General features: G+C 40.9%; 1 protein-coding gene across 2 annotated transcripts in view; it reads right to left on the reverse strand.

Moving 5' to 3' along the window:
• Positions 1–701: 701 nt before the first annotated feature.
• The window catches only part of LOC123749200 (uncharacterized), a 21,334-nt gene continuing 10,948 nt past the window's right edge, over positions 702–11,087 (reverse strand). For both annotated transcript variants that reach the window (XR_011228349.1, XM_069323561.1), the window contains exon 5: positions 702–1,455. Coding sequence is in view for 1 of the 2 variants with exons in the window: in XM_069323561.1 (XP_069179662.1) it covers positions 1,411–1,455 (45 nt within the window). In the remaining variant the exon portion in view is untranslated. The remainder of the gene's footprint in view (positions 1,456–11,087) is intronic.

An 11,087-nucleotide genomic window follows, 5' to 3' on the forward strand; every position in this document is an offset into this window, starting at 1 on the left:
AGTGTTAAATAGTCATATATTCAAGTGTCATTCCAGTGTGTGTATTAATAGTTCCTGTCTTAGTGATATTCGGCTTACCGTCCACTTTGACTCATAGTGACCTAGTGCCCTTAATTATCCAGAACTCCTCCCCAGTCAGTCCCAAAGTGAGGTGTGTCCATACCTAGAGTATCCCGTCTTGCTCCTGTGTATTCTTGGTACACCCCAAGTGGTTTCAGGATTATTCGAGTGATAGACCAGGGGTCCCATAATCATTCATTGGCTCTTTACACCTATCTCGGTAGGATATTGTACAATCTACAAGTCCTACGGTTCTCTCCGGTCTCCTGTCCAGTAAACTCAGGGTGGTGGCAGTGTTCATTCTTACTTGGTAAGTCATAAGAAGACTGTAGCAGCCAATTTTTTCTCTCTCTCGCTCTCTTTTGCGTTCACCGCTATTCCTCCGCTCTCTCTCATTCTCTACTCTCTTAAGTTGCCTACATAGATCTCAGTCTAATTTGAGTAAGTGGTTTAGGTGCTGGTATGACGGCCCGAGTGTTATATATTACAAGATCGGTTATTACTATGGTGATAGTGGCATCCGTTTAACAATGATAGAAGCGTGGCTTTTATCCGGAATTACAGCATGACCAGGACCCGGTGTGCATGTCTACCATCACATTCACAACTGCAAGTCACAGGATGGAACACAAACAAGTTAATATTTGCCAATTGATTTATTAAACAAGAAAGTACAGTGATGCATTTTGAATAGTCGTCGAAAGAGCAGTAAAGATCCAGCCGGTGGCTGTTGTTGCTGTAGTGGTTGATGCAACGGATGCACTTCCTCTTGCATCATCACAGCCGGTGGCTGTTGTTGTTGTGGTGGTTGATGCAACGGATGCGCTTCCTCTTGCATCATCACAGCCGGTGGCTGTTGTTGTTGTGGTGGTTGATTAAACGGATGCGCTTCCTCTTGCATCATCACAGCCGGTGGCTGTTGTTGTTGCTGTAGTGGTTGATGCAACGGATGCGCTTACTCTCGCATCATCACAGCCGGTGGCTGTTGTTGTTGTGGTGGTTGATGCAACGGATGCGCTTCCTCTTGCATCATCACAGCCGGTGGCTGTTGTTGTTGTGGTGGTTGATGCAACGGATGCGCTTCCTCTTGCATCATCACAGCCGGTGGCTCTTGTTGCTGCATCATATATGTGCGTATATTCTTCAGTTAAGTTCTTTTCTTCCTTAATGGAAAAAATATGTGAATTTGTATTTCTGCCGAAAGTGAAGATGAGTTACCGAGTGAGAACAAGAAGTGTTATGAGGGGTTCATCTGGGGATTCCTTGGCAAGGTCTTGGTTGAGAGTTCCAGCAGCTTCATTAGGAAGGTTATGTTCTGTGTTCTCGACAGGACATGATGGGGTGCGTTGTCTACTGGGATTCCTGTTTGTTGATGCAGGTGCGGAAGTTCTCAAGCTGTAGTGGAATGGAATAATTAGTGTTAACTCTCTGGTAAAGACATGAGATGTAAACACCTCGTGTTTTATGTTCTCTGGTGTAGTTAGCTGATTGACTGTTATAATTGTTGAAGGAACATAACACTCTACCCTTTTTCACATTCCTCTGTCTGTCTGTCTCTCTCTCTCTCTCTCTCTCTCTCTCTCTCTCTCTCTCTCTCTCTCTCTCTCTCTCTCTCTCTCTCTCTCTCTCTCTCTCTCTCTCTCTCTCTCTCTCTCTCTCTCTCTCTCTCTCTCTCTCTCTCTCTCTCTCTTTCTCTCTCTCTCTCTCTTTCTCTCTCTCTCTCTCTCTCCCCCTGTCACTCATTCACTCACTCACTCACTCATTCACACACACACACCGTCTCACACACACACACACACACACACACACACACACACACACACACACACACACACACACACACACACACACACACACACACACACACACACACACACACACACACACACACACACACACACACACAATGACAGGGTGGACAAAGACAAACTCTTCAGCACGGGTTGAGCACGAACATAGGGACACAGATGGAAACTGAGTACCGAAATGAGCGACAGAGACATTAGAAAGAATTTTTTCAGTGTCAGAGTAGTTAGTAAATGGAATGCACTAGGAAGTGATGTGGTGGAGGCTGACTCCATACACAGTTTCAAATGTAGATATGATAGAGCCCAGTAGGCTCGGGAATCTGTAAACCAGTTGATTGACAGTTGAGAGGCGGGACCAAAGAGGCAAATCTCAACCCTCACAAGCACAAATAGGTGAGTACACACACACACACACACACACACACACACACACACACACACACACACACACACACACACACACACACACACACACACACACACACACACACACACACACACGTTCCTCAAGATTGCATATATTAACATAGATGGAGTAAGATCAAAGATACTGGAGTTAAGTGATATAATACAGCTGCAGACACCAGACATTGTTGCACTCACGGAGACAAAATTTGAAGATGCTATTTTAAATGAGGTCATATTCCCAAGGGGCTACTCAATTTGGAGACGGGACAGAAAAATCAGGAAAGGCGGTGGCGTTGCTGTGCTGGTGAGAGAACACCTAAAGGTGAACGAAATAATGACTGCCAATCCACAAGAAGTTGACATAATAGCACTAGAGATCTGCCATGAGGATGATAAACTAATGATCATAAATGTATATAGTCCACCGCCAAGCAGCACATGGTCAAAGGAGGAGCTAGATAGTAAACGAGAAGGTCTTATAACAATAATGAGAGAGATCATAGCGAGAGCAGATAACGATAGTTCACGATTGTTGATAGTCGGCGACTTCAACTTGAAATCCATAGACTGGGAAGCATGTGAAGCTAAAACAGAAGATTTCTGGACCTGCAAATTTGTAGACCTCATCCTGGAAACATTCTTGTATCAACATGTTAAACAAGCTACGAGGATGAGGGAAGGGGACATCCCCTCCATGCTAGATTTGATATTTACCAGGAAGGAGGAAGAAATATTTGACATTCAGTACCTTCCTCCCTTGGGTAAAAGTGACCATGTCTTTTTGGGAATAAAGTATGCAATGCGTTATAATCTGGAAGAAAATATGACGGTCGATGCAAATGAAAAACCTGACTTTAGGAGAGGACATTATAGCAACCTTAGAAAATTTTTTAGTGAGTATAATTGGACAGACTTGTTGCTAGGTTAGGAAGTGAATGAGATGTATGTCAGGTTTTGTGAAATATATGATAAAGGCACAAAAAAATTTATACCAAAAGAGAGAAGCAGAACTAGGAAACAGGATTGGTTCAACAGAAAGTGCGAGAGGGCCAGAGACCAAAAGACACAAAAATGGAATCAATACAGGAAGAGGCCAAACCCCCAAACATACCAGCGATACAAAGATGCGAGAAACAACTACACGGCAGTGAGGAGAGAGGCAGAAAGAAATTTGGAAAAAGGGGTTGCAGACAAATGTAAAACAGAACCAGGTCTATTCTATAAATTCATAAACAACAAATTGCAGGTAAAGGATAATATTCAGAGGTTGAAAATGGGAAATAGATTCACGGAAAATGAAAATGAAATGTGTGAAACATTAAACGAAAAGTTCCAAAGTGTGTTTGTACAAAATGGAATCTTCAGGGAGCCAGACACAATAAGAATTCCAGAGAACAACATAGAGCACATAGAGGTGTCTAGAGACGAAGTGTAAAAAATGCTCAAGGAGCTAAATAAGAACAAAGCAGTTGGTCCAGATGGAGTTTCACCATGGGTTCTGAGAGAATGTGCACCTGAGCTCAACATTCCTCTTCAACTGATTTTTCAGGCATCCCTGTATACAGGAGTTGTAGCTGATGTGTGGAAAAAGGCTAACATAGTTCCAATCTACAAAAGTGGCAGCAGGGAAGACCCCCTTAATTATAGACCGGTATCATTGACAAGTGTAATAGTCAAAATATTGGAAAAAATAATTAAATCTAAATGGGTAGAACACCTGGAGAGAAATGATATAATATCAGACAGACAGTATGGTTTTCGATCTGGAAGATCCTGTGTATCGAATTTACTCAGTTTCTATGATCGAGCAACAGAGATATTACAGAAAAGAGATGGTTGGGTTGACTGCATCTATCTGGACCTAAAAAAAGCATTCGACAGAGTTCCACATAAGAGGTTGTTCTGGAAACTGGAAAATATTGGAGGAGTGACAGGTACGCTTCTAACATGGATGAAAAATTTCTGACTGCTAGAAAAATGAGGGCTGTGATCAGAGGCAATGTATCGGACTGGAGAAATGTCACAAGTGGAGTACCACAGGGTTCAGTTCTTGCACCAGTGATGTTTATTGTCTACATACATGATCTACCAGTTGGTATACATAATTATATGAACATGTTTGCTGATGATGCTAAGATAATAGGAAGGATAAGAAACTTAGATGATTGTCATGCCCTTCAAGAAGACCTGGACAAAATAAGTACATGGAGCGCCACTTGGCAAATGGAATTTAATGTTAATAAATGCCATGTTATGGAATGTGGAATAGGAGAACATAGACCCCACACAACCTATATATTATGTGAGAAATCTTTAAAGAATTCTGATAAAGAAAGAAATCTAGGGGTGGTTCTAGATAGAAAACTATCACCTGAGGACCACATAAAGAATATTGTGCGAGGAGCCTATGCCACACTTTCTAACTTCAGAATTGCTTTTAAATACATGGATGGCGATATACTAAAGAAACTGTTCACGACTTTTGTTAGGCCAAAGCTAGAATATGCAGCAGTTGTGTGGTGCCCATATCTTAAGAAGCACATCAACAAACTGGAAAAGGTGCAAAGACATGCTACTAAGTGGCTCCCAGAACTGAAGGGCAAGAGCTACGAGGAGAGGTTAGAGGCATTAAATATGCCAAAACTAGAAGACAGAAGAAAAAGAGGTGATATGATCACTACATACAAAATAGTAACAGGAATTGATAAAATCGATAGGGAAGATTTCCTGAGACCTGGAACTTTAAGAACAAGAGGTCATAGATATAAACTAGCTAAACACAGATGCCGAAGAAATATAAGAAAATTCACTTTCGCAAACAGAGTGGTAGACGGTTGGAACAAGTTAGGGGAGAAGGTGGTGGAGGCCAAGACCGTCAGTAGTTTCAAAGCGTTATATGACAAAGAGTGCTGGGAAGACGGGACACCACGAGCGTAGCTCTCATCCTGTAACTACACTTAGGTAATTACACACACACACACAAACATATACAGAAGAGTAAGGGGAGACATGATCACTACCAAAAAAATTTCAGAGGAATTGACAGGTTAGATAAAGATAAACTTTTTAACACGGGTCGTACCCGAACAAGGGGACACAGGTGGAGACTGAGTACCCAAATGAGCCATATAGACGTAAGAAAGAACTTTTTCAGTGTCAGATTAGTAGACAAATGGAATGCATTAGGCAGTGATGAGGTGGAGGCTGACTCCATACACAGTTTCAAATGTAGATATGATAGATATGATACTTATGATAGATATGATTTACCAGTCTCCGTGGTGTATTTGTAAGACACTCACCTGATTTTCCGCGAGCGCTTTGTTATGGGTTCATATCCTGACCAGGAAGGATTTACTGGGCGCAAATCCTTAACTGTAGTCTCTGTTTAACTGAACAGTAAAATGGGTACTTGGTTGTAAAAATGATTCTTCGTAGGGGTCGTATTCCAGGGACCTGCCCGAAACGCAACGCGTACTAGTGGCTGTATAAGAATGTAACAACTCTTGTATATATCACAAAAAAATGAGCCCAGTAGGCTCAGGAAACTGTACATCAGTTGATTGACGGTCGAGAGGCGGGACCAAAGAACCAGAGCTCAACCCCCGCAAGCACAACTAGGTGAGTACAACTAGGTGAGTACACACACACACACACACACACACACACACACACACACGCACACACACACACACACACACACACACACACACACACACACACACACACACACACACACACACACACACACACACACACACACACACACACACACACACACACACACACACACTCAAACAAATGGTCGAACAAATAGCTGTTAGAGTTTAACCCAAGGAAATGTTATTATCTAAAGAAGAGAAAAATTATAGTGCAACAGAACGAGAAGCCTTGGCAGTTGTCTGGGCACTTAAACATTTCAAGGATACAATTTATAATTACCCAGTTCATGTTCTTACAGATCACAACCATTAATTCCCTTGTTCAAAAATAAGAATCCAGTTGGAAAATTTGCTAGATATTTGCTCACAATTCAAGAATTCAATCCCACATTTGGATATATTCCAGGGAAGCAAAATGTTGTAGCCGATGCGTTTTCTCGACACGCAGCTGCGATTCAGTTAAATTACCCAGCATTAGATGCTACAGTAGTAGAAACGGAACAAAGACAAGACCCCATTTGGGCACCCGTCATTAAATTTTTGACTAAGCAAGACACTCGCCCGATTCATAAACCGCCAGTACCACTGAAAGAATTAGTTATGTTGGACAATTTACTGTGTAGAGTAGTAAAGCTAGGGACAGCCCCGAGGAAATGTTGTCAGTTAGTTGTTCCAACTGTCTTGGTACCAACTGTGTTAAAAATTATCCATGATGCTCCTGCAAGTGCACATCCAGGAAAGGATCGTACACTCCAACAAGGTCGATTGAAATATTTTTGGCCAAAAATGGCTAAGGAGATTGCTCATTATGTTGACAGATGTTTAACTTGTGTACAGCACAAGGGACATGTTTCAGGACCTAATCCAATTCAGGTGTACCCAGCAACTAAAGCTCCTTGGGAACGAATATCGATGGATTTATTGACAAATTTTGCGGAAACAGAGAAAAGGAACAAACATTTGCTTGTAATGGTCGATAATTTTTCACGGTTTTGTGAACTAGTTCCTATCCCGAACAAAACAGCAGAAACCATAGCCAGCGCATTCCATGACCAAATAATTTGTAGATATAGTATGCCTAAAGTAATCCTCTCAGATAATGGTCCAGAATTCAGTAATAGTATTCTAACTAGCTTGTATGATTTATATAACATCAAAAAATGTAGCATCATACCTTATCATCCAGCAAGTAATGGACTAGCTGAATGTACTAACAGGAAAGTGTTAGATGCCTTGAGAGTCACGTTGAATTTTGATAACAACAATTGGGATGATTTTATACCCTTAATTCAGTGTGCTATAAATTTTTCAATTAATGTTTCTACAGGTGACACACCTCATGCCATTCTTTATGGTACAGATAAGATCCTCCCTAATGAATTGATTAACGTACCTCCTACTCCCTTATATAACGTAGATGATTTTGTTCAAGTGAAGGTAGACAAATGCAACTAGTATTCAAGAAAATACGAGAACAGCTGTCCAAAGCAACAGCCGAGTTCACTCTAGCAAGGAATGCATGAGCTAAACCCAGTAAAATAACTATTGGATCTGTAGTAATGATACTTAACCAACACAGGTCTGGTCCTATGTACAAGATAACTAAGAAATTTTTTGGTCCATATAAGGTAACCGAGCTTATCAAAGGTAACAAATACAGACTTAAGAACTTGTTAACAGGAGAGTATATAAATGAACATTTAGACCACATGAAGTTAGCTAAAATGACTGTTGACGAGACTGATGAGGAAGATGACAATGAACTTACCCAGACAGATACTCCTACTCGGACACCACCTTCTGTGGTTGACAGACCACTGGATGTTCAGCAACCCCATACTAGCAACTATAATCTTAGATCTAGACCTCTCGTTTCAACCGTGCACTCACCACATGTCCATTGGCTAGATGTTAACGAGGATATCTCTCAAGATGATAGTTTGTCACATGAAGTTTCATCTGTTCCGGACCTTCAGTCAGAGCCAGAGTTGTATAGTGCTCTGGATGAGCTAGGTGTAGATATCCGCAGAATTTATAATTGAATGCACTCTGCAGTTATTCTGTTTGTTTTGAAAAAAAATAAAAAAAACTCATTTGCAGTATTTCTACCACATGTGTCTTATTATTACCATTATATATAATGTATAGTTTTCTGAACTTTATTTTGTTATAAATTAGATGCCATTGTTAAGTCTACTACCATTTGTATTTTTACAGTGCTTGTCATAAGAGTTATTATTGTTCTAGCAACCACATTGAGGCCAGTGAATCCTGACTGCTATCACACAGATGTTAGTCTTCTTGTTCCAGGCCTTGTATATAGCTTGTAAATATATTGTACATTGGTCTTGTAAATATATTGTATATTTCGGGGAAAAAAAAAAAATAATCATTATCTATCTTGAAATTCATTTGTGGTTGTTAGGTCAGAACTTTGTTCCATTAATGTAATAATTGTTTAATTTTGTATGGTTTTCAAGCACATGCCATTGACACATGTTAATAATTTTGTTTAGGCAATACCTTGGGTTGTATTGTTCATATCTGATCAGTAGACATCCACATGTTCTTAATACTCTGGTTTAATCAAAGCTTGTTACCATGATTTTCACCTATTATGATGAATTTTTTTTTGGTGCATATGCCGAGTTGTTAGTATTACGCACACCTGAACTTCTTTCAATGTTTTATTATGCAAATTTCACATGTAAGCCATTATTGAATGCCACCGAGGTCCTTTCAGTATCATTGTAACTATATAGCTAGCCAGAGCTTGTCGACAAGGGAGGCCGACTTGGTAGCGTGTCCGAGCGGTGTTATACTCAAAATTCTATGTCAGTTGAAATGTAACCAATCACAGGCAAGTAGGCCTCTGACGTCATGCCAGACAGAGGAGCATCAAGCCATGCTCCCAGCAGTCTCAGTTATCCTCACAGACTCAGAGTAGAAGGACCTCGGCTAGGCCAGATATATACCTTGTTGTCTCAATAAATATATACAGAAGTGACTACTGTGTCTACATTCAACCTGAACAAGGCAAACGAATAGATAGGGGTAGGAAGCAGGAGACCAGATACAAGGTATCATTTGGGAGATGAAATACTTCAAGAGTCAAAGAGAGAGAGAAAGACCTGGGGGTTGATATCACGCCAGACCTGTCCCCTGAAGCTCATATCAAGAGGATAACATCAGCAGCATATGCCAGGTTGGCTAACATAAGAACGGCCTTTAGAAACTTGCATAAAGAATCTTTCAGAACATTATATACCACATATGTCAGACCAATCCTGGAGTATGCGACTCCAGCATGCAGTCCATATCTAGTCAAGCATAAGACTAAACTGGAAAAGGTTCAAAGGTTTGCCACCAGACTAGTACCCGAGCTGAGAGGTATGAGCTACGAAGAGAGACTGCGGGAATTAAACCTCACTTCGTTGGAAGACAGAAGAGTTAGGGGGGACATGATCACCACATTCAAGATTCTCAAGGGAATCGATAGGGTAGATAAAGACAGGCTATTTAACGCAAGGGACACACGCACTAGGGGACACAGGTGGAAACTGAGTACCCACATGAGCCACAGGGACGTTAGAAAGAACTTTTTTAGTGTCATAGTAGTTAACAGGTGGAATGCATTAGGCAGTGATGTGGTGGCGGCTGACTCCATACACAGTTTTAAATGTAGATATGATAGAGCCCAGTAGGCTCAGGAATCTGTACACCAGTTGATTGACGGTTGAGAGGCAGGACCAAAGTGCCAGAGCTCAACACCCGCAAGTACAAATAGGTAAGTACAAATAGGTGAGTACACGCGCGCGGAAAGCGCTCGGGAGTCCAAGTCCTAAGAGCCTGGGTTTTGTTCCCGGGCCGCGGAAAAATTATATGGGCAGTATCTTTCACCTGATGCGTCTGTTCACCTAGCTGTAAATAGGTACTTGTGAGTTAGACTGCTGTTATCGGTTTTATTCTGAAGATGTGTGTGTGTGCGAAAAATATATGTTGTAAATATGATAGGGAAAATAGGTCGGCAGTCATTATTAGACAACTAACAGTTAGAAAGGTGGGGTCCAAGAGCTAGAAGCTCGACCCTGCAGGCGATTGATTGCCTGATAGAGATTAAGTCACCCAGAGATGGCACGGGCATGACTAGCCCGTAAGTGGAGGCTCTTGAACTCTTTACCAGCTCCCTGCAGGCATAAATCTATATAAATAAAATTGAAATGTTCGTTTGTTCAAAACGCTAATCTCCGAAAGTTCTTCACCGATTGCTTTGAAATTTTTACACTACGTTCCATTCGAATACGTGCGTGTTTTTATATACCTACTGTATAGATGCCACATCTGTGACCTGTAAAAACATGCTATTTTTTTTAGAAGCAGCGCCATCTGTTGTACGTAAGAGCAACACACGCTATTCAAAATGTGCTATGATTCCATTTCAATGTTTCCGATTGCATTGATAAATTGAATTTTCATAGATTTTGATTTATTTTCATTTTGATATAATTACTTTGTGTGACATTTCGTTGGAATTGAACTGTGTTGCTTACCATACCATTCATTTCGTGGGCATAGTTTATTTGTTTCTTTTTTAATTTTTTCATTTCGTTTTTTTAACTGTTCTCCTTATTTTTAATTGCAATTGGAAGTGAAATAGAGCTGTGTCGATTGATCTGCGTTTGAATTGAAATGTTTTGTTAGTATTTTTTGTTTTTGTTTTGAAAACAAAAAATGGACAACACGTTTATTTCACAGCTGCAAATGTGCAACAAACAGCTATGAATCCACCGGCTACAACGTTAACTGCTTTCTTTACGTTATGTCAAATTGACGCGCTTGCGAAAACACTGCTGTATTCGGAAGTGCCTACGTATTACACATATTTTTTTGCCAGTAGAAAATCCTTTGAACGACGCAAATGAGGAGAGCGAGTCGACGGACAACCTGGCATATTCAAATAAACTACGATAGGCAGACTGCACACGGTGCATCCCAATCAGGATAAATGCTTCTTTCTTCGCATGGTGTTGGTAAATGTGCCCGGTCCAACGTCTTTCCAGAAATTGAAATTTATCAACGGCGTTACACATGCCACTTTCCCATAGTGCAAGTCAAGCTCTGAATTTATTGGAGAACTACCGACACTGGG

The sequence above is a fragment of the Procambarus clarkii genome, chromosome 13 (genome assembly GCF_040958095.1).
Source record: "Procambarus clarkii isolate CNS0578487 chromosome 13, FALCON_Pclarkii_2.0, whole genome shotgun sequence".
Classification (NCBI taxonomy): domain Eukaryota; kingdom Metazoa; phylum Arthropoda; class Malacostraca; order Decapoda; family Cambaridae; genus Procambarus; species Procambarus clarkii.